This window comes from Balaenoptera borealis, assembly GCF_965194805.1.
Source record: "Balaenoptera borealis genome assembly, chromosome: 3".
NCBI classification, from domain to species: Eukaryota; Metazoa; Chordata; class Mammalia; order Artiodactyla; family Balaenopteridae; genus Balaenoptera; species Balaenoptera borealis.
In genome coordinates this window covers 149,094,046-149,121,637 of record NC_138866.1, presented here as the reverse complement: position 1 = coordinate 149,121,637, position 27,592 = coordinate 149,094,046, and the positions used below count along the sequence as shown (strand labels likewise).

Here is a 27,592-nt window from a genome sequence, read left to right as displayed (position 1 = left end):
TCTCTCCCATATTTGTATTTCTAGGACCTGTCTTAGTGTCTTGTTATTATATAGTCCCTCAATAAATGTTTTTGAGTAAAATGAAAGAATCAGTAGTGATACACAGTTTCTTGTACATGATCTTGTGATTTTTCTAATTTAAAATGAAGTTTTTGCCTTAGTCTTTTAATTTTTAAATTAGATTAAATGTAACCTAAGTTTTATCTTTTGGAAAGCCATTCATCTTCGGGGAGAAATCAGAAATAGTTTGATGACCTGTAATTATTTCTCTGTGCTCTTGTCCTTAGAGGTAGTGTATCAGAGCTGAAATGTTCACTTTAAAATACAAAGTATTGTGCTAATATTATGTTTAATTTTTAATTATATTTTGTAAACACTGGCTTACATAGTTTTTTTATTATAGCAGTTTTAATAATTAAATAGAATGTAGAGAAAACATGTATGTATTGATAAAATATGAATCAAGATGATTCTTGGATTTTCAAGTAGCCTTTTTTCTTATTAGAAATGAAAATGGTTTCCCTACCAATGTTAGCTAGAAACCTGTACTGAATTGTCTAGTCGGCTAACATGTATTCATTAAAGCTTAGCCAGGTGCCCACACTGTGTCCGATGCTGTAGGAAAGATATAGGGAAAAAATATAAGAAACACAGAGTTCCCTTTCTTATTGTTTATAGTCTAGTATTTATTTATAACTTGCATTGCTCCAAAAAGAATTTAAAATGTCTTACAAGAAACACAAGGATAAGAAATAAAACAGAGCCAAGATGAAGCCAATACAAAAATGCATGCTATAGGTACTCTACAAACTTAATTTTGATAATTTTAGCAACTATTACAAAAAGAGAAACCTGACTAGTCAGTTACAATTCATAGTGTTTGTAGATTAAAAACAAACCAACTGCTTAGGAGATGCACAACTCTGTCTGACAATAAGATCAGTTTAAAAAAAAATTCCTGATGCAGTCCCCTCATAAAGAAGGCATTACTGGGACTTCCCTGGTGGTGCAGTGGTTAAGAATCCGCCTGCCAATGCAGGGGACACGGGTTCGAGCCCTGGTACAGGAAGATCCCACATGCCGTGGAGCAACTAAGCCCGTGTGCCACAACTACTGAGCCTGCGCTCTGGAGCCCGCGAGCAACAACTACTGAGCCCGTGCGCCCTAGAGCCCATGCTCTGCAATGAGAAACCCACGCACCACAACGAAGAGTAGCCCCCGCTCGATGCAACTAGAGAAAAGCCTGCGCGCAGCAACGAAGACCCAACGCAGCCCAAAAACATAAATAAATGAAGGCATTACTGACATGAGTAGTATCCTCAATCTATGTCTTTAGATATAAATGTAGATGTTTCTTAAATATATTCGAGCCAAAGGTATATTACTGAGGTATAATTTCATAAAAGCAATTTGAATGGGGTTTTGGACCATACAGAATAGTCTAAAAACACAATTCTTTGGTTCCTGGAATGTTCTTCCTACCCTCTTTTCATCTTTTAGATCTCAGGTAGAAATTCTTGTAGGAAGCTTTTCCAGATCTCCCTGTCAGGGGCCCCACTTACAGATTCTTAAAGAACCATGTACTTCAACTTTGTGGAGCTGGTTTCCTTAAGTTTGAATCTACTCAAACAAATGGTAATAAAGGCCCCACATTTCAGCTCTATATTTTATAACTCTAGTAATTTTTGCTTGAAAAAAAATTAAGACAGATGTAAAGACTTCTTCCTATCTTGCCCTTAAAACAAAAACTTCCCAGGTTTCTAGTTTAGGAAGGGAACTGAGCATGATGTTAGCCTTCTCTCTGCCCCAGTTAAACTGTAAAGAAATACAAAAGGAAATAAATCCATTACAGTGAAGACAAAAAAAGGAGAGAGATTGGAAGCCAATGTAGAAAAGGAACAAGGCAGTTGGAAGTGTGTTGATGATGAAATGGAGTGGCCAAGTCTGGAGCCCAGAATCCAGAGCATGAGGAACTACAGTGGTGGTGGGAGCTGCCTTTCCTGGCTGAGCCCCAGCACGGCTCTTGGTGGAGAGTTGGTAGTGCAGAGGGTGAAAATGAGAAGGTAGGGTTAAAACATGGGCATTAATTTAAAGCCTGTTTATAGGCCATCCCCTCAAACCCCCTCTTGTATGCTAACTCCTGGTGACATCTGACAGGCTCCTCTTTAAATAAACTAGACAAACCACCTGGGGAGAACTAGGGTGCTGATTTGGTTTAGGGACTCCAGGGTAATGGCATGGGGGGGGGCGGTTGGTCTCTCTAACCTAAAGGCTGCTTTCCCACTCTAATGCAAGGTGCCAGTCAGCAAGCCTCCCACATGCACAGCTCCCAGCCACCCTTTCCATTTTGGAGAAGGTTTTAGCTGGAAAGCACTCCTATACTTACACAGCAGCAAAGAAAACTTACCAGCTACCAGGATATTCAACTGGAGATAATCATTAATCTTTTGACATATAAGGAAAATCAGAATATGAATGATAAAGACCAATAACAGCTGATCCTCAAGGAAATAGGTAATTCAGGGAACAGAAAGGAACTTTTAAAACTTGGAGACTTGAGAACATTTTTGCATCCATAATAAAAAGGAGACATAGTGCTGTGGAGTAAAAAAAAAAAGGAACGCTCAAGAAAGAAGCAAGAATTCTTAGAAATTTAAACATGTGATTGCTGGGGAGAAAAATAGAAGGGCTAGAAGACTGGCAAGGAAACCTTCTGAAATGCAGAGGAAAATAGCAGAGAGAAATGAAGCAATATAAAAATAAACAGCTAACATTTACTGAGGCTAAGTATTTGTCAGGCATTATTCAAAACACTTTGTGTATTTTAACTGATATTAATCCTCACCAGAACATTATGAAGTAGATACTGTTATCCACATCTCTTTTCAGAGAGGAACACAATGATAACTCGTTTAAAGTCACATAGCTATCAGGTGATGGAATAGGCTCAAACCCAAGCCATCTCTCCCTGAGTCCAGGCAAATTAAAACAGCCCTCACCTGACGGGCCTGATAGTCTAGCACTGAGAGCAGCCAGAGGCCCAGAAATGGCGTGTTATGGTAGACAGCTCTTGCATATCCTCAGCCTCTGTTTCCCCATCTTTAAAATGCAGGTAGCAGCACCTACCTTCCTTGTGGGAGGATTAAATGAATTGGCATCTGTCAGATGGTAGCGATGCAGCAAATGTTCATTTTCTCTCTCTCCTTTTTATTCATTCCCCTACCCCTGACTATAAGGGACTAAGTGGTTTTTTCATTCCCTGTACTCATCACCAAGTGGCACGTGACGTTAAATGAGTATTATGAGGGTGATACAGATGGCTGACTTGAAAGGTTTTTGAAAAAATGTTTGAAAACAATGTAATCTTGAAAACCAGCAACCTTCACCTGAACCTGAGACATAGGGAAGTATGAGAGTGCACAGCCTCCATGGAGGTGGTTGTAAGGATAATGATATTATTAGAGGAATGCCAGCATTTGGTTAGGGTGGGATGTTAGGGGGATGTAACAGGCTAGAATTTCATCTTGGGCGGTGAGTCTGCCCACCAGAATAAAAGAAGAAATTGAAAAGCAGTGGATAGGGACATGAAATAGAACTTCCTTTCCTCACTTTACTGTATAGAGTGTTCTGAAAGATGTTAATGGGTTTTCTTTTTTATTTATTTATTTATTTATTTATTTATTTATTTATTTTTTGCTGCGTTGGATCTTCGTTGCTGCGTGCGGGCTTTTTCTTGTTGTGGCGAGCAGGGGCTACCCTTCGTTGCGGTGTACAGGCTTCTCATTGCAGTGGCTTCTCTTGTTGCGGAGCACAGGCTCTAGGCTCGCGGGCTTCAGTAGTTGTGGCACGCAGGCTCAGTAGTTGTGGCGCACGGGCTTAGTTGCTACGTGGCATGTGGGAATCTCCTGGACCAGGGCTCGAACCTGTGTCCCCTGCATTGGCAGGTGGATTCTTAACCACTGCTCCACCAGGGAAGCCCCCTAATGGGTTTTCTTAAACTCCTATTTTACGACTTGGGTCCTGGGAATACAAGTGTAATAAGTGTTCTTTCTAAGTCTTTAGTATTGCTAAAATGAAATACTTGTTCTTAATGCCTTATTTCTCCAGCACCCTCAGCTATCCTGAGTGTAGCTGAGAACTGGGCAGTAAGCACAAAGGTCTCTGAGGAACCACAAAGGAGCCCTGAAGTGGATATGCAGAAGCTTCAGTATAGTTCAGCAAGAACTGCCCAGGCCTTCTCTGAGAATCTTATGCTTTATCTGCACTTCTAGGAATCTGATTTATCTAGTGACCTAGCAGTTAGAAGCAGCCAACTGGGGTGGGGGAAGTGTGGGGGAGGAGGTATTGGTTTGATAGTATTTTGAAAGAAAGTTGGATCTAAATACTCAAAAGCACATAGCAATATGGGGTCATTTAATATACTATTAAACTGTTTTATTCCTCCAAAGCCCCAGTACTCTAGTCTTTGGTCATAATGCTAATTCTGGGATAACAAAGAAAGGTTAAAGGATGCCCAGAATAAGAAGACACCATTATCAGGAAATAAATGGATGTTTGACATTTAGAGATGTGAACTTAAGCCACCTGTAGATTTGCTTACAGGAACATCCTTTGATGAAGGAGAGATAAATGAACCACTCATCCTAAGCTGCTATAGGTGCTAAAAGACCTCTAAAAATTTGACTTGGAGACATGAAGATCCCATGATCTTCACTTAACTTTAGTCTCCTCTATAAATGGACACTGCCTACCTCTCAGGATTGAGTCAGAATAAAATGAGGTGATGTGTGTGCAAATGCCCTGTAGCCCTGGAAAGTTTGATGTACTTTTCAAGTTATTTTTCACTTTGCTCATTATCTTGTAAAATATTCCTCAGAGGTTTAACTCTGATGGATTGCTTATCTAAAACCCTACTGACCACCTCTGCAATTTCCACTTGTTTCCCAGATTTCTGTATTCAGATGAAGTTCAAATTGGCCCAGAAACAGTTATGACCACTCTTTATACTGCTAAGAAATATGCAGTCCCAGCCTTGGAAGCACATTGTGTGGAATTTCTCACCAAACATCTGAGGGCAGATAATGCCTTTATGTTACTTACTCAGGTAAGTAAATGTAGCTAAGGTATGTATCATTTAGCTTTAAAAATTGGGTACAACTATATATGAATATTTACTGTTTCCTGGAGAATTAGTCCTAGATTATTATTTTAAAGCATATAAAATCTTCTGGTATCATTCAGGGAAATACATCAGAGTCATATAATTTTAGAATAGAAAAGCAAATTAGAATTAATATATAATAGGTAAAGAAACTGAAGCCTTATATAAATAGGGCATTATGACTCAAAGTTATATAACTGTTTAGGATTGGAGTTGAGGTTACTATCCAGCATTGTTCCTGCTGTGATTGAGAGTATGATAGCATGACGCTTTCTGGACATTTTTGTTCTTGATTTGCGTTGCGTCTGAAATTAAGATTGAATATTTCAAGTCCAGAAAAGTTGTAAGATTTACTGTCTTCTATCTTTAAGCTTGCTGACCCACTTCTGGAGGAGTTAGAATTTAAGAATATCCTTACTTTAACATTTAAAAAAGTTTTCACTGAGTATACTATACATGCAGAAAAGTACACATAAGTGTACAGTCTGATGAATGTTTACAAACTGAACACATCTATGGAACCATTAACCAGTCTTTAACTTATACTATTTAGCATCTGTTAAATGCCTGTAATCTGAGCTCCATACATGAGATATAAATAAATTGTTGTTGTTCTTTTTAGACAGTGTTATGATACCCTTTTACAAATTTGTTTTCAAAATCCTAAACTAGTCTATATAACCCTGTGCTAGGAGTTGAACTGTGTTCCCCAGAATTCATGTGTTGAAATTTTAATCCCCAGTACCTCAGAATAAGACCTTTTGGGGAGATAGGGTCTTTACAGAGTTAAGCAAGTTAAAATGAGGGGCGGGGGGGAAGTCTAAGCTGATAATATATAATCCTACTGAATATTAGTAATGGAAATAATCATGGCTGTTCCTTAGCTTAACCCTCTCATTTTCCAAATGAAAAATCTAAAACCTGGCTAGTTAACTACCTGCCCAAAGTCTCACAATAGGCTAGGTGGGGCCAGAGCCCAGAGCTCAAGTTTCCCAGTTCTATATCCATTTTGTCATACAAAAAATGACTGATGGCATGTTTTTTTTAATCTTTGGCCATTAAGTATTTATAGTTATAGAAGAAAGAACATGCTGGTGTCACCTCTTCTTAGACATAATCACAGAACTCCATGTCTGTATATATTGTATGCCAGACACTAAGCTAGTCCCTTTGTATATATTATCACGTTTACTCCTCATTACAGCTGTGCTGTTGTTTATTATTATTATCCCCATTTCAAAGATGAAGAAATGGAAGCGTAAAGAGGTAAATATCTTATATAACATGAGACAGCAAGTGGTAAAAGTGAGGTCTCAACCTTAAACCAGTAAGGTACGGTGATATCGATGATAATAATAGCAAAATGTATTGAGTGAGTATTGTGTGCCAGGTACCATTCTGAATACTTCATATGCATTAATTCATTTAATCTTCACAATAACTTTAGGAGATGTAGCTATTCTAGGTGAAGATTTTCTTATCATCCCCATTTTATAGACAAGGAAATTGAAGCACAGGGAGGTGAAATAACTTGACCAAGATTATATAACTAATAAGTGATGTCTCCCTGCATTTTTTTCCTCTTTTGAATTTGTGATGAAAATCTAATAAAGAAGTTGATAGTCATAAGATTCTTTATTGTGTAAAGAATTTTGTTGTGTGTAGAGAGGGTCACTTAACTACTCTTCTTTTTTAAATTCAGTCATAAAATTTAGAAACCAATAGGACTTCCCTGGCGGTCCAATGGTTAAGACTCTGCGCTTCCACTCCAGGGGGCACGGGTTCATACCTGGTCGGGGAACAAAGATCCCGTATGCTGCGCGGTATGGCCAAAAGAAAAAAAAAAATTTAGAAACCAGTAAATTAAACTTTGACAATTAAAATACACTTTCTAGTTCAGGAGGCCAAGGTGGGGCCTGAGAGTCTGCATTTCTAACAGACTTTCAGATGATGCTGGTGCTTCTGGACTACACTTTGAGTAGCAAGGGTTAACAGATGTAATTGAGAAAAAGAAACTTTTCAGTGTCTTATTGGTCTTAGAACTCAGCATTACTCCAAAGTTTTCATGGTGGGGTCATGTGAATTAGCCCACAAATTGTCATGTGAACATCTTGTTCCTGCCAAGTGAGTCATTTGAACTGAGCATGTTCATTTACTTGAGAGGACCTATGCTAGTTTCCCTCTAAAACAAAGAGCCAGTATACTGTACCAGCATAGATTACAGAGGGAAAAACACCCTCTGTGAAGTGATACAATCGTTAAAAATAGTGCTATTTTATCAGGTAATGCCAGACTCAAACTAAATTTAGAGAAAATTTATTTTACTCCTAAGTAGCAGCAGTAGATTCTAAAGGAAACTTGATACTGTATCTGAGTGACTGAATATTGCTACTCTGAATTAAATAATTTTTACCAAAAATTTTTTCGTAGAGTAAAATATCAATTTTTGCGTGAACACTAACTCACCTATAAAAACTGAGTTGGCCAGTTAAAATATCTGCTGACGTTAGAATTTTTAAAATGTACTATTTTTCATATTTTAAAAATACAAAAACTATGATCCTAGACTGGATCCCATGCTAGAAGGAACAGTGTTATAAAAAGCATTATTGGATCAATTGAAAAAACTGAAATACAGACAGTAGACTTCTGTTTTGTCCATGCTATTAAATGTAAACAGAGCTGACCCTAGGCCAAAAGGAAAATTGGTCATTGGCACACCTATCATCATATCTCGTTTTTCAGTGTTATGGTTTTTTAAAAATTTCATTTCTCCTTTTTCAGTGTTACAGTTTTTTAAAAAATTCATTTGAGTTTGAACTACCCCAGTTTTAAACTTGTTTTTTTGAATTATAATATGCATCCTGATAAAGCACATATTGTAAGTTTGACTTCTGACTTCTTAAAGCCTAGCTTAGCTTTGCTAAAATCATACAGTATACAGTTGATCCTTGAACAACACGGGTTTGAACTTTGTGGGTCCACTTATATGTGTAATTTTTTCAATAGTAAATACTATAGCACTACATGATTAGTGGTTGGTTGAATCCAAGGATATGGAGGAACCTCGGATACAAAGGGCCAACTATAAGTTATATGTGGATTTTGACTGCACAGAGGGTCAGTGCCCCTAACCCCCAAGTTGTTCAGGGGTCAGCTGTATACTCTTTTGCTCAATATATACAGTACCTTCTTTTGCTTACCATTAAGATTGTGGGATTCCTTCATATTGTTGTGTGTAGTTGTAGATCGTTCATTCTCATTATTGTGTAATATTCCATCACGTGAATTTACTTATTTGCTCCTCTGTTGTCACACCTAGTTTTTGCTTAGGTCCCCAGAACTTTCATGCTCTAAAATTCTTGTACTTTATTCTCTTCCCCCAATCAAAACAGGAAATGGAAAAAAAAAATCTAATCTGTTGGTACTGGTATGCTTGACAGTTGATATTACCGTTTAGTGAAAAGATCTTAAGACTTGGACTTAAGTACTGGCTTTGGAGCATAACTAGCTAGATGTTACTAGGCAAGTCAGTATACCTCTCTGAGCCTCTGTTTCCTCATCTGGATAATGGGATAATGTCTGCCTTATCTAACCTAGAGTGTTTCATTAAGGATAAAATAAGTGATGTATAAGAAACAACGCAATGCATATATAGGCATATGAAAATAAAAATAACAGGGTTGTTAGTGGTAATATGAATTAATTGTTATCTCAGCAGGGCATTTGTGCTGTTAGCTTTTCTGATTGTGGAATGAAAAGTTTTAAGCACATATAGACATTATAATTGTATTTTAAGTATGTGTTCTTTTTTTTTTTTTTTAGTATGTGTTTTTATGTAATTAGCAATTATAATTGTTTACAGTATTAGTTTTGAATATATACAGCCTGAAAGTAAAATAACTATGAAAATAAAATAACTAGCTTTTTATATGTTTAGGCTCGATTATTTGATGAACCTCAGCTTGCTAGTCTTTGTCTAGACACAATAGACAAAAGCACGATGGATGCAATAAGTGCAGAAGGGTTTACTGATATTGATATAGGTAAGTTCACTGTGAATTAAAATGTTACCTTTTTAGTACAGTAATGCCTTACTAGTCAGCCTTGTTGGCAGACAAGCTGTTTTTAAATTAGTGGTTTTTCCAAGTGATTTAAGTCCACCTCTTTAAGAGTTTTGCTTTCTTTATTTTGCTAAAGTATTCCTAAACGTCTTAACTACCTCATTGCCTTTTAAAAGATGTCAAATCAAACAAATATTCATTGAATGCTCACCATATGCACGGCATTATACTGGGGTCCTATAAGAAATACAAAGAAGGGTAAGATGTGAATTTTCTTAAGGAAACTATCATCTAATTGGAGAATCAGGGAACGAATATGTGAAAATTAAGATTTAAGACATTAAATAGAAGGGATGACATACGGCAAAATGTGACTTTCGCCTTTTCTGAACTAGATACGTAGAAAATAATTACTATGCAAATCCAGAACGTGAAGAGAGCACCTCACATTGGAGTGTTAGGAAAATCTTGACCCAGAAGGTTCTGACATGGGCCTTAGAGAATGGATAGCATTTGCATAATGAAGAGGGGAGGGCATTAGAGGCAAGTGGAACCGCACGAAGAAGTGTGTGTAGAGGAAGGGCAGTGCAAGGCAGGTGAAAGCCAGCTTGTGGAGGACAGTGCAGTGACAGGCTGAGGAGTTTGAATTTTGTCCTATAGGAGAGCAGAGAGAGCTGATCCAGGCTTATGACTTAAAATATTATCACCATCATGAACCCATAATATCTATCTTTAATCTTGTCTTCTTCTGGGCTCCAAATTTATATACCCAACTATTTACTTGACATCTTCATTTGGAGATTTTATAGGCAGTTCCAACAACACAGCTAAAAGAGAGCCATTGATTTCCCCCCAACTCCCTGTTAAATCTTTTCTGTTCCTTTCCAGTTTTTTCTCATTCTTCCCTAATAGCACCACCATGCACAACTAAAAACCTAGAAGTTATTCTTGATTACTCTCTTTCTTTCATACCCCACATGTAGTTTATCAGCACGTGCTCTCTGCTCTCCACTCAAAAATGTATCCTGGGGGAATTCCCTGTCAGTCCAGTTGTTAGGACTCGGTGCTTTCACTGCCGGGGCCCAGGTTCAATCCCTGGTCGGGGAACTAAGATCCTGCAAGCAGCACAGCACAGCCAGAAAAAAAAACCAAAGGTATCCTGAATCTGACCATTTCTTACCATATCCATTGCTCCCACCTAGTCGAAGCCACTGTTCTCTCACCTGGATAACCTCTGTGGTCTCCTGTTGTCTCCCTGCTTCCACTCACCCTTGCTTTCATACTGTCCATTCTCTACACAGCAGCAGATTGTATCACATCCTTGCTTCCAGTGTCTTCCCACTGCAGTTAGAATAAAATTCTAACTCTTTACAAAACTTACAAGATCCTACGTGATCAAGCCTTGTATTAGTCAGGGTAGGCTAGGCTTGGCTGTGGTAACAAATAGACCCCAAAATGCAAGCTCAACACATTTGCACAAATAAACCCCCAAAATGCACACTGGCTCCAATACAATAGAAATTTTTTTCACACTCACGCAGCAGTCCAGGGCAGTGTTCCTGGCCAGTGAGTGGCTCTCTTCCATCTTGTGGCTCTGCCATTTCCTACAGCCTGCTTATTATCTGTATCTTGGTAGCACATGGGAAAACGCCTTGGCAAGGAAAATACCCACATCTTAAAAGCTTTGACCTTGAAATGGCACCCTCATTTTGCCTCTTATTTCATTGGACAGAATTCAGTCACCAGATCCCACCTAACTTAAGGGGGAGGCTAGAAGATGCAGACTACTCACATCCCAGGTAGACGAGAAAACAGAATTTTTGTAAAGAGCTGGCAGTTAACTACCTGCCTTTGTCTGTAGCTGACCTTGTCTCCTACCATTCTGCTTCTCATTCACTATGTTCCATATCCAGTTATTTCAGTGTTTTTGAGCCTTTGTATTTTCTATTCTTTCTGATTGGAATCCTTTTCCCCGTGAATCTTTGTATGGCTACCTCCTTTTTTTTTTTTTTTTTTTTTTTTGGCTGCTTTGGGTCTTCGTTGCTGTGCATGGGCTTTCTCTAGTTGTGACGAGCAGGGGCCACTCTTCCTTGTGGTGCACGGGCTTCTCATTGCGGTGGCCTCTCCTGTTGCAGAGCATGGGCTCTAGGCACGCGGACTTCAGTAGCTGTGGCGCATGGGCTCAGTAGTTGTGGCTCGTGGGCTCTAGACCGCACGCTCAGCAGTTGTGGCACACGGGCCTAGTTGCTCTGTGGCATGTGGGATCTTCCCAGACCAGGGCTCGAACCTGTGTCCCCTGCATTGGCAGGTGGATTCTTAACCACTGCGCCACCAGGGAAACCCCTACCTCCTTTTAATCATTCAGATCTCAGGTTAAACAAGACCTGAGACGGGCCATCTCACGCCTACGTAAAGTACCACATTCCCCTAAACAATCCCTGTTCTGTTACTCTGATTTATTTTTCTCATAATATGTGTCACTCTCTGAAAATCTTATCTTGGTCTTTGTCTGAATATGTATATATTGATTGTCTACCTCCTCCTTCTAGATTGTACACTCCTTAAAGACAGAGACTTTGTCTTGTTTACCGCTGTATCTCCAGCACTGAAAGTAGTAGAACATAGTATGTGTTCAGTTAATATTTGTTGACCAACTGGGCTGACTGGCTATGTCTAGAATGTTGCCTTTGCTTCCCACCTTGGCTAGTTCTCACTCAGTCTTAATGTCTTGGCTCAAATTATAACTCTTTCTTAAGAACTGCTACCCTCCCCTCTTCCATGAAATTTAATATATTCCTGTTTCGATAACATCCCTTTCTTAGTTTGCCTGTCTGCTGCACATTACCTTGGGAAGGATTTGTGCTCTTCTTGCATTATGCTGAAGGGCAGGGACTAGATTTGGTTCCCCCCCTAGCACCTGCACGTTGTGTGCTGTTGAATTTTTGTTGAGTTACTGGATGTTTGAGAGCCCTAAGCACTGCCCACGTTGGTAATGAAACATTGCTTAATCCTAGTTTCCTTCCCTTTAAGGAGCTATCAAATGCTCCACTTCAGTCTACTGTCATTTGAAATAATACTGCCTGCATCTGGGTGACTCACTCTGAGAGGTTGTTTTGTAAATAGCTCCTCCATTAGGCATGCCATTGGATCCTGGGAATCTTGAAGTAGGTACCTTGCACAGGATGAAAACCTTATAAATATTTGTTGATTTGATTTGATTTGATTTGCAGTGGTTTGTATTAAAACCCAGTATTGTATGATGTTTATAAATATCCTATGTGTTTTTATGGTCTTTATTAGGCTCTCAGCTGTCATTTCTTATTATAACACATCTGTCAATAGAGGACCTATGTGTTTTCACCTCATAGTCTAGTTTGTCGCAAATGTTAAAAATTGGGAATGAAAGAGAATTCTAGGATCTGAAAGAAAGACCTGGCTTCAGGAGCTTTAATAGCTATTTTAGATTCTGGGGATGCTTTTTCTCCTCTGGCATTTGAATATGTGCTCCAGAGGGATACGCTTACCTTTTTCCAAGTAGAGAGATACTGTCTCTCTCTTGTAGGTTTTTGCCAAAGGAAAAAGATAATATGTCACATTGATAGAACAGAATTAATTTACATTATGCCAGGGGCAGTATAATGTGCTTGTTTTTTAGCCTTTAAGTTTCTATGTTTACCTTTACTGAAGTTTTTAGCATACAAGGTAGAGAAATGTAGGTTCAAGGCTGTCTGTTTTTCTATTGAATGATTAAATATTATGGTCATGGTATATTCCTAATCCTACAGGTATTGAGGTATGTTGACTTAAATTCATTTATCTTTGAAAAGGTTTCCTGGGACCTTAGTTTATACTCATCTGCTCAGCTATAGGAGAAGGAAAAAGCTTGATTTTTTAAAAAATTATGTTTAACCTCTTCATTTTTAACATATTGTTGGGCCCCTTCTATGTTCCGGGGACTGTGATATCTTTGCTGTAATGATACCTATGTTTGTTATTAAACAAATATTTGGTTCTGGTATGAATGTGTAGACATAGGCATAGTAGAATTTTGTTTTTAATAAATTTTTCTTAGGTGTGTGTTTCTGGGCAATTTAATTATATTTTAATGTTTTCATTGATTTCTGGTCTACTGTCGTTTAAAATAACTCAGCCTATTTTAATTTTGCCTATGATAAGAGGGAAAAGGATTCTGAGTGAGGACCTGAGTTACGGTCATGACATTTATACTTGGATGTCAGATAGGGCTTTCAAACTTAATATGTCCAAAATTAAGCTTCAGATCTCCCCTCTCACCACCCCCCACCCTGCTTCCATGTAGTAGTCTTTCTCATCTCAGTTGATGCCACTGTCATCCCTCCATTGCTTAGACTATACACCTGGGAATTATCCTTAACTCAAGCTCGCTATCACCCCCTATATCCAATCTGTTAGGAAATCTCCAGTCTCCTTTCAGAGTATACCCTGAATCTGATCATTTTTCACCACTTCCGCCTGGTCCAGGCCACCATCACCTCTGACCTGGATCAGCTCAAGAGCCTCCTAATTGATCTTGTTTCCACTCTTGCCTCCATTACTGTCTCTTCTCATCACGGCTGCCAGGGTGGTCGTTTTAGAACATAAAATGTCACAGCTCAAAACCCTCCAGGGGTTCCCTTTTTCACTCAAAGTAAAAGCCAAATGATCTACAGGGTGCTGCATGATTGCACCCCGCTTCCCACCATGTTTCTGGCCTCGTCACCTACTACTTTTCCCTCTTGCTCACTCTCCTCCAGCCACACTGACCTCCTGGCTGTTCCTCAGGTATGCCAGGCACACTCTTATAAGAGAGCCTTCGCACTGGCCAGTCCTGGAGTGCTCTTTCTCTCAAGGTGTGTTTGGCCTACTGACCCCACCCCCCTTGACCTCCTTCAGGTCTTAACTCAAGTGGGGCCTATCCAAAGTATCCTATTTTAAGCTGCATTTCTGATTCCCCTTACCCTGCTATCTTTTCCTACATTTATTATGTAACACAGTATAATTTACTTATGTTTATTGAATGTTTCCCCCATTAGAATGTAAGCTCCATGAAGGCAAGGAATTTTTAACTTTTTGTTTAATGATGTATCCTCGGTGTCTAGAATAGTGCCTGGCACATTGTGAGTGGTTAATAAGAAATATTTGCTGAATGAATGAATGAATTGTAATCTGTAGACTTTATGAATTTGTTCATTACTGATTGGGAGCCTTTTTCTCTGACTTACTTATTATTCTTGTTCTGAATATTTGAGTTTGCTTGCTGAATGGCATGAATATATAAGGAGATACTGTATCTAAGCTTCCATGTATGGTAAGTAGTAAGTTGAATGTTAACCTTATAGTAATTTTTTAAAGAAAACTTTGCTGTTTAATTCCTTTAATTCTTTAATATTTTTAAGTGTAGAGTCTATAGTTTTAAGTATCCTATTTTTATTGAGATTTGAAAATTTTATATAAGCGTGTTTGTCAGTATTTTGTTAAAGAGCAAAATATTCCTAATTTGACATATTTTTTATTTTACCTGTAGACACACTCTGTGCAGTTCTAGAAAGAGACACTCTTAGTATTAGAGAAAGTCGACTTTTTGGAGCTGTTGTACGGTGGGCAGAAGCAGAATGTCAAAGACAACAATTGCCTGTGACTTTTGGAAACAAACAGAAAGTTCTAGGGAAAGCACTGTCCTTGATCCGGTTCCCGCTGATGACCATTGAGGAGTTTGCAGCTGGTAAGGCTGTAACTTGTCCAAAATCTACTTGAAACTATTTTAATGGGCAGTCAGTCTCCCTGTGTGAGAGAGGAAAAGAAGCTGTTTATGTATGTGCATTTGTGTGTATAATTTCATTCAATTCTCCTAATAGCCCTTCAAGATAATATTGTAGGTTATATATTTATGTATTGTAAAATTATATGTATATTTTATATCTTTTTAAATATTTTGTATATTATAAATATATAAAAATTATATGGTATTTTATAGGTTTAAGAACTGAACCTGAGAGAGGTTAAGTGCCTTACCTAAAGTTACAATGACATATCTTTCTGACTCTTAGGGTTGATGCTTCTTACTTCTATGACCAGTTCTTGTTTCCCATATCAACATTGAGTATCATCTGCTTTTAAGTCATGGCCAGATTGATTTAAAAGAAAAAAAAATCTCATAATGGTTTAAAATTATATTTCTTTATGTTTACTGGCCATTTGTATTTTTTCTTTTTTCTTTTTTTTTGAATTTTTAAATTTAATTTTATTTATTTTTTTATACAGCAGGTTCTTATTAGTCATCCACTTTATACACATCATTGTATACATGTCAATCCCAATTGCCCAATTCACCCCCCCCCCGCCCCCCCCCCGGCACTTTCCCCCGTTGGTGTCCATACGTTTGTTCTCTACATCTGTGTCTCTATTTCTGCCCTGCAAACCGGTTCATCTGTACCATTTTTCTAGGTTCCACATATATGTTAATACACGATATTTGTTTTCTCTTTCTGACTTACTTCACTGTGTATGACAGTCGAGATCCATCCACGTCTCAACAAATGACCCAACTTATGGCTGAGTAATATTCCATTGTATATATGCACCACATCTTCTTTATCCATTCATCTGTTGATGGGCATTTAGGTTGCTTCCATGACCTGGCTATTGTAAAGAGTGCTGCAGTGAACATTGGGGTGCATGTGTCTTTTTGAATTATGGTTTTCTCTGGGTATTCATTCATGACTTTTATTCTTTTGGGGTATTCACATTTTTCTTTTTGATTTATTATATATATTCCAGTATTCTCACAAGTTGTTTTTGTTTTTGCTGGTCAGAATCAATGTTTGTTTTTTCTTTTTGTAAACTTTTTAAATTAAAATATAACATGTACATAATAAAGTGAACAAATAGAGTAAACACACCTATTTAACCACACATACCAATTTACAGTACATTACCATACCCCACCAGTCTCCATCATGCCCCTCCTAGTCCTTAATCTCCCTTCCGAAGGTGACTACTTTCTGGCTTCTGTAAATGAGTTTTGTCTGTTTCTAAACTTAATATAAAGGAAGTCCTACATTCAGCATGTGTTCTTTTGTGTGTGGCTTCTTTCTCTTAACATTATGTCTGTTAGATTCATCTGTGTGGTTGTGTGTGGCAGTAGCTCATTCTTTTTCATTGCTGTGTAATCTGTTATATGGATGTGCCATGATTTCTTTATCCATTTTACTGTTGGACATTTGGGTTGTTTGTTTGGGGCCATTAAGAACATTCTTACACCTCTCACTTGGTGTACATATGTGAACATTTCTGTTGAGCAGGTGGCAGTGCAATTGCAAAGTCATAGAGTGTACATATGTTCAGCGTTGGTAGATCCTACCAAATAGTTGCCCAGCGTAGTTGTAATGGTTCACACTCAACTGCCAAACTAAGAGAGTTAAGAGTTCATTTCAGTTGCCTCACATCCTCTCCATTATATGCATATAATCTGACAAAAGACTTGTATCCAGAATATATTATAGATACATATAATGTATATACTTATAGCTAATATCCCAGTCTGTGGATTGTCTTTTCATTATCTTAATGCTGTCTTGATAAATAGAAGGTCTTAATTTTAATGAATTAACTTATCAGTCTTTTCCTTTAAGGTGAAGGCTTTTTATGTCTTAAGAAATTTTGCCTGCCTCAGGGTCATGAAGATATTCTCTTAGGTTTTCTTCTAGGAACTTTATTGTTTTACATTTAACTTTCTGGTCTGTAATCCAGTTGGGTTTTTATTTTTTGTGGTGTTTTTTCCACACATGTGTATGGTGTGAGGTAGAGGTCAAGGTTGAATTTTTTTTCCCCACGTGACTATGTATTAAAAACTATCCTTGCCCCCATACACAGCAGTGCTAACTTTGTTGTAAATCAGGTGACTGTATATGAATGAATCTATTTCTGGAATGTTTAGTCTGCTCTACTGTTACATTTGTGTATCCTTGAACCAATTCTGTGGAGTTTTCATTTCTGTAGTTTTAAACTGAATCTTGAAATCTGGTAGTGAAAATCCTCTAGCTTTGTTCTTCTGGATTACCTTGGCTATTCTTGGTCTATTGTATTGATAGTTTCATATACATAAATGTTTTAATCAGCTTGTCAGTTTCCACCAAAAAAAGTCATGGGATTCTGATTGGAATTGCATTGAATCTGTATATTGGTGTGGGGATAATTGACATTTTTATAATATTGAGTCTTCCAATCAATGAACATTGATTTAAGTCTTTTTAAAATTTCTCTTAGTAATACTTTGAGTTTTCTGGTAGAGGTCTTGCATATTTTTTGGTAGGTTTATTCCTTATGTATTTTATTTCTTAAATGTTATTGCAATGATTAGTTTTTTAATTTCCATGTCCTAACTGATTGATTGCCAGTATATAGAAATACAGTTGATTTTTCCTGTATTGACCTTGTATCTAGTGATCTTGCTAAATTTATAAATTCTAATAATTATTTGTAGATCATTGTGCATAGTCTACATGTACAATCATGTGATCTGCAAACAATAATAATTCTATTTCTTCCTTTCTAATCCTTAGACATTTCTTTTTCTTGCCGTATTGTATGACCTAGGACCTTGAGCGTATTAAGAAGTATGGATAGTGAACATCCTTGCGTTATTCTAGTCTTAGGCAGAAAGCTTTCAGTATTTCCCCACAGAGTATGCTTGCTGTAAATTTTTTGTAGATACTCTTTATTGGATTAAGGAAGTTTCCTTCTATTACTAGTCTTCTAAGAGTTTTATCATGAATTTTACCAAATGTTTCTCTTCTTTTGAGATAATGATACAGTTTTCCCCTTTATTCTCTTAGTATAGCTTAATATAGCATTGATTGATTTTCCAAGTTAAAACTTTGGATTTCTTACATAAACCAGACTTGGTTGTCATGCATTATTCTTTTTATATATTACTAGATCCAATTTGCCAGATTTAAAAAATATTTTTAGGACTACTTCATGAGAGAAATTAGGCTATAATTTTTCCTTTCTTGTAATGAAATTGTCAGATTTTGATTATCAAGGTTATGCTGGTCTCATACAAAAGTTAGGAATATTTTTTTTTTCTGTATTCAAGAGTTTATGTAAAATTGGTGCTATTTTTCCTTAAATGTTTAGGGGAATTCACCAGTGAAGCTGTCTGGATCTAGTGTTTTCTTTGTGGAAGGTTTTTAATTAGAGATTCAATTTCTTGAGTAGAGTAGGACTTTTCAGATTTTCTCTTTCGTTTTGTAACAGTTTCATCTAGACCTTTAATTTGTTAACACGAATTTCATAACATCCTTTTATTATCTCTATGTTTGTGAAATCTAAATTATGTCCCCTATTTCATTTCTGATATTGGTATCTTGTGCCTTTAATCAGCCTTGCCTAGGAGTTTATGCATTTTATTAATTTTTTTCCAAGAACTAACTTCTGGCTTTATTAATTTTCTCTATTGTGTATGTGTTTTCCATTTCATTGATTTCTGCTTTTTTCTTTATTATTTCCTTCCTCTAATTTTAATTTTCTGGGGGTTATTTACTTAGTCATTATGATTTTTTGAGATAAATACTCAAAACAGCGACTTTCAACTTTATTTTTTTGTGTGTATACATTTAAGTCTATAGTTTTCCCTCTAAGCATCTTTTTTTTCCCCCACAAGTTTTGATATGTTGTATTTTCATTGTCATTCAATAAAAAATATTTTCTAATTTTCATGGTAATTTTTTTCTTGACCCACGGGCTTATAAGTATATAGCTTAATTTTCAAATATTTGGGAATTTTTCTCCCTAGCTTTAAGACAGAAATTTCTGTTTAACTCTTTAGTCTCTTAGCAGCTCCTTTCTGCTTGGTGTTTTGGTCTCATAGTTTTCTCTTGCTTGTGCATAGCTTAGGAATTGACAAATACTTTTTTTTAATTTTATTTTTGGCTGCGTTGGGCCTTTGTTGGGTCTTTGTTGCTGTGCGCAGGCTTTTCTCTGTTTGCGGCCAGCGGGGGCTACTCTTAGTCGCGGTGCGTGGGCTTCTCATTGTGGTGGCTTCTCTTGTTGCAGAGCACAGGCTCTAGGCGCGTGGGCTTCAGTAGTTGCAGTACACAGGCTCAGTAGTTGTGGCACACGGGCTTAGTTGCTCCACAGCATGTGGGATCTTCCCGGACCAGGGATCGAACCTGTGTCCCCTGTATTGGCAGGCGAATTCTTAACCACTGTGCCACCGGGGAAGCCCAGGAGTTGACAAATACTTCAAGGTGAAATTATGCACAAAATATTGGTCTTGTTTGTCTATTAAGTATTCTCTTCCGGGTCATTGTCTGGCTGCCTTGGTAGCTTTGAATTACAGTTTTTGTCTCTTCAGTCAGTTGAGGACTACCACAGTTTCTAGGTTGCCAGTTTCTGCGTGGCATTTATGCCCTGTGAAGCAAATCAGCAAATATCCCAAGGGGAAAAGTGGTGACAAATATAGGGCTTCATCTCAATACATTTCCCTTCTCAAGCACTGACTGCCTCAACTGTTCTCTGTTAACATGAAATAGCTATTTTATGTACTGTTTCATCTATAGTTGTTCTCTGACGTAGGCTATTCCATCCTACAGACTTCTTAATATTTTTATGTAGTCGAATAATGTTTCTTTTTTTGCTGTTATGTATTTTCTTTTCTGTTATACATATTATTTCTGTATTAATATTTTTCAAAAATGTTTTAGGGAGAGCTCCCCTTATGTTCTCTATTTTGCTGTTGAGTGTGTGTGCGTGTGTGTGTTTTCTGTATAGAGATTAGGAAATATTAAATTCTGCATTTACTTTTTCCCCTCCAATTTTCTTAATTCATTTCATAATAAAACGATATTTATTGACCTTCCCTATTTAAGATAAGAATGTTAGCATGGTGTTCCATCCTTTCAACCTTTCCAGCCCACTTTATGGTAACTGATTATGCACCCACATAACATACTACAAAAACACAACTATATTAGACTTAATTATAGGTTGTATTGGATTTAGTGTTTATCACCAGTTCTTTTATTATACACCTTCTTGAATTCTTTATTTTGATTCACTCATTTGTTGACTTTATTCTTGATTACTTTCTTTAAATAGATAATATGGTATATATCTGAGAACGTTTTTCATGATCTGAAGACTTCTTTTTTCAACTAAGGAAATTTTATTATACAGGCGTACCTTGGCGATATTGTGTGTTGCAGACCACAACAATAAATTAAATATCGCAATAAAGTGAGCCATACAAATTTTTTGGTTTCCCAATGCACATAAAAGTTATGTTTACACTATATTATAGTCTGTTAAGTACAATAGCATTATGTCTAAAAAAAACAAAGTACTTACCTTAATTTAAAAAGACTGTATTGCTAAAGAATGCTAACTAACATCTGAGCCTTCTGCGAGTCCTAATCTTTTTGCTGGTGGAGGGTCTTGCCTCGATGTTGACGGCTGCTGACTGGTCAGGGTGGTGGTTGCTGAAGGTTAATGTGGCTGTGGCAACTTCTTTCTTTTTTTTTATTTTTTATTTTCACTTTTTAAAATTTTGGCTGCGTTGGGTCTTCGCTGCTATGCGCAGGCTTTCTCTAGTTGCGGTGAGCAGGGGCTACTCTTTGTTGCGGTGCACAGGCTTCTCATTGCGGTGGCTTCTCTTGTTGCGGAGCATGGGCTCTAGGCGCGCGGGCTTCAGTAGTTGTGGCACGCGGGCTCAGTAGTTGCGGCATGCGGGCTTAGTTGCTCCACGGCATGTGGGATCCTCCCAGACCAGGGCTCAAACCCGTGTCCCCTGCATTGGTAGGTGGATTCTTAACCACTGCGCCACCAGGGAAGTCCTGTGGCAATTTCTTAAAATAAGATAATAATGAAGTTTGCCACAGTGATTGACTCTTTCAGGAACCATTTCTCTGTAGCAGGCAATGCTGTTTGATAGCATTTTACCCACAGTAAAACTTCTTTCAAAATTGGAGTTAGTCCTCTCTCACCCTGCCACTGCTTTATCAATTCAGTTTATGTAATATTGTAAATCCTTTGTTGTCATGTCAACAGTCTTCACAGCATCTTCAACAGGAGGAGGTTCTGTCTCAAGAAACCACTTTCTTTGCTCACCTGTAGAAGCACCTCCTCATCTGTTCAAGTTTTATCATGAGATTGCAGCAATTCAGTCACATCTTCAGGCTCCACTTCTAATTTTAGTTCTCTTGCTATTTCCACCACATCTGCAGTTACTTCCTCCCCTGAAGTCTTTGACCCCCTCAAAGTCATGCATGAGGGTTACAGTTTACTTCCTCCAAACTCTCTTTAATATTGATATTTTGAACTCGTTCCATGAATCATGGATGTTTTTAATGGCATCTAGAATGGTGACTCCTTTCCAGGTTTTCAGTTTACTTTGCCCAGATGCAAATCGCTATGCAAATAGCGATTCAGAGGAATCGCTACTGTCTGTGGTAGCTATAGCCTTACAAAATGTTCTTCTTAAATAATAAGGCTTGAAAGTCTAAATTACTCTTTGATCCATGGGTTATGGAATGGATGTCCTGTTAGCAGCCATGAAAACAACTGTACATCTTCATGAGTGCTCTTGGATGACCAGGTACATTGTCAAGGAACAATATTTTGAAAAGAATCTTTTTTTCTGAGCAGTAGGTCTCAACAGTGGGCTTAAAATATTCAGTCAACCATGTTGTCAATAGACTGTGCTGTCATCCAGGCTTTTTTGTTCCATTTATAACACAGAGTAGATTTAGCATAATTCTAAAGGGCCCTAGGATTTTCAGAATGGTGAATGAGCATTGGCTCCAACTTAAAGTCACCAGCTACATTAGCCCCTAACAAGAGTGTCAGGCTGTCCTTTGAAGCTTTAAAGCCGGGCATTGACTTCTCCTCTCTAACTATCAAAGTCCTAAATGGCATCTTCTTCCAGTAGAAGGCTATTTGTCGACACTTGTCTACATTGAATATCTGTTGTTTCATGTAGCCACCTTCATTAATTATCTTAGCCAGATCTTCTGGATAACTTGTTGTAGCGTCTACATCAGCACTTGTTGCTTCACCTTGCCCTTTTATGTCACAGAGGTAGCTTCTTTCCTTAAACCTCCTGAACCACCTTCTGCTAGCTTCAGACTTTTCTTCTGTAGCCTCCTCATCTCTTTCAGCCTTCATAGAATTGAAGAGAGTTAGGGCCTTGCTCTGGATTAGCCTTTGTCTTCAGGGAATGTTGTGGCTGGTTTGATCTTCTATCCAAACCACTCAGACTTTCTCCATATCAGCATTAAGGCTGTTTCGCTTTCTTATTATTTGTGTGTTCACTGGAGTAGCACTTTTAATTTCCTTCAGGAACTCTTCCTTTGCATTCACAACTTGGCTACTGTTTGGTACAAGAGACCTAGCTTTTGACATGCCTTCTTACTCAGCATAATCATTTCTGCTTTTGATTTAAAGGGAGAGATGTTTGACTGTTCTTTCACTTGAACACTTAAGAGGCCACTATAGGGCTGTTGTTTTCATTTTTTTTAGTAAATTTATTTATTTTATTTTTGGCTGCATTGGGTCTTCGTTGCTGCGCGCGGGCTTTCTCTAGTTGCGGCGAGTGGGGGCTACTCTTCGTTGCGCTGCACGGGCTTCTCATTGTGGTGGCTTCTCTTGTTGAGAAGCATGGGCTCTAGGCGCACAGGCTTCAGTAGTTGTGGCACGCAGGCTCAGTAGTTGTAGCTTGCGGGCTTTAGAGTGCAGGCTCAGTAGTTGTGGCGCACGGGCTTAGTTGCTCTGTGGTATGTGGTATGTGGGATCTTCCCAGACCAGGGCTCAAACCTATGTCCCCTGCATTGGCAGGCAGATTCTTAACCACTGTGCCACCAGGGAAGCCCAACTATAAGGTTGTTAATTGGCCTAATTTCAATACTGTTGTGTCTCAGGAGGAGACAGAGAGAGATGGGGAACGGCCGATCAGTGGAGCAGTCAGAACACACACAACATTTATCAATTAAGTTCGCTGTCTTATGGGTGTGGTTCATGGGGCTCAAAACTATTACAGTAGTAACATCAGAGGTCACTGATCACAGATCATCATAACAAGTATAGTAATAATGAAAAAGTTTAAACTATTGAGAGAATTACCAAAATGTGACACAGAGACACAAAGTGAGCAAATGCAGTTGAAAAATGACAGCAACAGACTTGTTGATGCAGGGTTGCCACAAACCTTCAATTTGTAAAAAATGTATCTGCGAAGCATAATAAAGCGAGGTATACCTGTAGTCTTGAATTATTGCATCATCCTATTTCTTATTGTTAGTTCTTCAGGAACACTAGTTACCTGTATGTTGGTCTCTGCTTTTTATCATCCATTTTAATCACCTTAAACATTTTAATTCTTTTGTCTTTATTTGTCATTCTGAGAAAGATACATGAATTTTCACCCCCATCTCTCTTCTGATCTTATGCAGTTCCAGTTATGTTCTGTTCTTTTTTTTTTCTCTAAAATGCATGTTTTAAGTTTGTAATTGTATTTTTTCTTCTTTACAATCTTTACTTATCCAGAGATTGCAAATGAACCACGGGGCCAGGTCTGGCAGGTTGATAAATTTTGTGTGTGATATTCTAAAAATTTATATTAAAAATTAGGGCGTTTTATGTTAAAATCTGATTTATAGCTTCCTAAACCAAATTTCTAGTGTTTTGCAGTCTCTTATTTAGATTGTTTTTACCAGCCTTGGAAGGAATCTCCTGGCATCTTTTATGAGGAATAGCATTTATTCCTGGTTAAATTTAAGCTGTTTGGAATTTTCTCTTCCCAGAAACAGTGAATGAGAAAACTATAGCATGTGATATGCTGCTTCCACAGCTCTTCCAATCTTAGCTTCTGACCTCTGCTAATTTCAAAATCCCACAATGAAAGCACTGTGCCATCTATTTCTACCTCTAAATATTCCATAGTTTGATTACAGCCTCAGACAGATGGGGAATGGAGAGGTAACGATAGCTCTGGCTGCCACTGTAAGCACTTCTCCAACTCTCCTCTTTCTGGGAAACAGAATACTCAGGGCGAATGGATAGAAAAATCCAGGGATCTTTCTGTGATCTCAGGGTTTCATCTAAGCTTTGATTTATTAATGATTTTAACACTTACATATTAGGTGAACCTTAGATGAATTTAGTAAAACTTTTAAATTAAATATATGCTAAAATTATATATGCTGAGATTTTTCTACCTCATTGTTACTTTACATCTTTCACATTTGAATTCACATTATTATGGGGAGAATTACAAAGTTAGGAATTGCAGTGAAGTTCCTTTATTGAGGTTTATGTTTTTACTTCTGCAGGTCCTGCTCAGTCTGGAATTCTGTCAGATCGTGAAGTGGTAAACCTCTTTCTTCATTTTACTGTCAATCCTAAGCCCCGAGTTGAATACATTGATCGACCAAGATGCTGCCTCAGAGGAAAGGAATGCTGCATCAATAGATTCCAGCAAGTAGAGAGCCGGTGGGGTTACAGTGGAACGAGTGATCGAATCAGGTATCTGCATATTGTAGATTTGGGGGTGGGGTGGGGAGGGGCAGCGGCTCGCATTTGGCTTTTATGTTCATATTGTGGGAGATAATTAACCACATTTTATTTTATACTTTGTTTAATACATTTCTAACTTGATACAACAGTCAAGAAGTCAGTGAGGCTTACTGGTCTCTCCACTGAATTATGAGTGAGGGAATCTCTTAGGAAACAAGTAGAGTAAGAAAGGATTGACTTGGGCCTTCTATTTTGTGAGTTTTGTTTGGATTGCCACTGCTGGTGAGCTGAAGTCTAGACCTTAATTGATCAAACACTATTTTTACAGTCTCAGGGCTATAATTTAATACATTTACTCTTACTTGGTTTAGTGTGAGATTTTTATTTGCATAGATGTTGCATGGAAAATATCTCAGTATACATTTATAAGAACTTTGAATGGGAAAAATTTTTTTTAATTTAAAAAGATGCATGCATATAATCCTTTTGGAATTTATATTTGCTCTACTGTGTTTCTTTAGGTTAAATGTCAAAATAGAATATGTACCTGTTTTCATAAAACATGCCTTTTGGATTTTCATTTATTTAATATTAATAGCACTTTGGTATAAAACTAGAAACTAACAAGAAGTTTGTTTAAAACTAGAACTCCAAGAGGGAGAGGACTCTTACAAATATTGGGTTAAAATGGAAATAAAAATGCATTTGTAGACTATTTAGTAATAATTCACAATGAGAATACTATATGTGAGAACTTAGGGGATGAGGCCAAAGTGTCACACAGAGAATTAGCAATAATTAACTACTTTTATTAAATAAATTAGAGTAGAAATAAATGATTTCAGCATTAACCCAAGAAGCTAGAAAATGAATAGCAAAAGAACCATATGAAAAGAGAAAGGAAATAGGTAAATGTAGAAATTAATGAATTAAAAATAGTAGAATTGTTAAATATAAGCTGGTTCCTGAAAAAGACCAATAAAATAAGCAAACCTCTGGCAAAGGTAATAAAGAAAACATACTTACATCTACAGATAATAATGGGAATATAATAATATTCTGAGGAAATTTTAATTTTAATTCTGGGTTTACTCTGTGCTAATAAATTGAACATCTTGATGGAATGGATCATTTTATAGGCAAATATAAATTATCAAAATTGACTGAAGAAGAAAGCCTGAATAGACCAATTACCATGGAAGAAATTAAAAGTTATCAAAGAACTGTCCCTTCACAAGGTGGTTTTGACAGGTGAGTTTTATCAAACATTCAGGGAACAGTTTGTTTCGTTGAACATTCAAAGAAGAAAATACTTTTTGGTTAATTATTGAAAGAAGCATAATCCTTACACAGGAATCTGACAAGGCAAAAAATTTTCTAGGTCAATCTCACTTATATAGAAAAGAAATAAAATAGTGTATTGAATCTAGCAGTACCTTAAAAGAATAATACTATAACAGCAAATAGATATAAATAAACTATAGTCCAATTTTTTATAAAAAGTGATAAATCAGGGTCGGAAAAATACATCCAGTGGAGATAAATATGCAAGATCCATGTTCTGACATCTTACGTTTGGTTCTAAAGCTATAAAGTTACAGAAATTGAACAGTTTATCACATGAAAAGTACACATATTGCTCAGGAGAAGGGTGGCTATTTCAGATACAGAGACTTAAGAGAAGTTTCTCCTGTGGTTTCTTAGAAAGGGGACACTGAGCAGTGCAATGACATCATTTAAAATAACATCCATCCAACTGAGTTTTGTAAGGCTATTCCTAATAACGTCCATCAATGCAAAAGGAGTGCAAAAAAAAAAAAAGGCAGATGAGAGTTTGTTTGGAAATTGAAAGAATGGCGCAATACTAGGAAATAATATCACTATAATTCACCACGGTAGCAGATCAAAGAAAAAAAATTTATTTTGATAGATGTCAAAAAGACTTTTGATAAAATTTTACCCTCGATCCAGATATAACCATTAATAGGCTAGGTCTAGAAGAATACTTCTTTAACATGATAGACTATTGAAACCTCAAGATAGGGATGCCTGGTAACCTTGCTATTTTTCAGTAGTGTTCTTAAAACTCTGATTGACGTAGGTATAAAGATAAAGAAATATAGGTAATTAATACAACGTTGTAAATCAACTATACTTCAATATAAACAGACAAAAAGAAATATTGGAGAGGAAGAGGTGTTTTTCATTTTTTGCAGATAACGTCTACATTAGTAGTTCTTCACTCCATCAGACCTAGTTCTCCCTTTTTTGTAGTAAATATTTTGTATTCCCCCTTTATTAACCTGAAATGAAATTCATAGATAATGTGCTTCATTTTTTAAAAATGATATAATGGCCTAGTTGTAATGTAAAGGACAGTGAATGTAACTGATAGTAAAATCAAATGTGTACTTCAATATGTAGACACTTGGGCAGCACCGGAAGACAAACAAGCAGTCAGAGATAGTACCTGTACGCACCAGCACACTGAGACAGCTGTAGGTGCAGGGAACAGGTGTATTATACTCATGTCCCAAATACCATGAGCAGCACTGCTGCCAATTTTGTCATTTTCTTTAAAAGTTTCAAATAAAGCAAAGTACAGTCCATCCTGTTTATCCAGTTTCCATATTTGAGAACTCATCTACTCGCTAGAATTTAATTATAACCCCCAAATCAATACCAGCAGCGCTTTCTTAGTCATTCACAGGAAAGATTTTAGTTGCCTGGGAGCATGCTTCTGTGTGAGATCAAACAAGGAGGATGCTCTACCTTCTTATTTCAGCGCTCATACAGAGATGGAGATGGTAGGGGGCAGTGCAGTGCAGGACACTACAGC

General features: G+C 37.3%; 1 protein-coding gene across 3 annotated transcripts in view; it reads left to right on the top strand.

Moving 5' to 3' along the window:
* The window catches only part of BTBD1 (BTB domain containing 1), a 43,358-nt gene that overhangs the window by 5,921 nt on the left and 9,845 nt on the right, over positions 1–27,592 (top strand). For 2 of the 3 annotated variants that reach the window (XR_014243487.1, XM_082388524.1), the window contains exons 2-5: positions 4,948–5,104; positions 9,102–9,207; positions 14,768–14,965; positions 24,570–24,762. Coding sequence is in view for 2 of the 3 variants with exons in the window: in XM_082388524.1 (XP_082244650.1) it covers positions 4,948–5,104; positions 9,102–9,207; positions 14,768–14,965; positions 24,570–24,762 (654 nt within the window). In the remaining variant the exon portion in view is untranslated. The remainder of the gene's footprint in view (positions 1–4,947; positions 5,105–9,101; positions 9,208–14,767; positions 14,966–24,569; positions 24,763–27,592) is intronic. The other variant, XM_082388525.1, reaches the window with a different exon arrangement.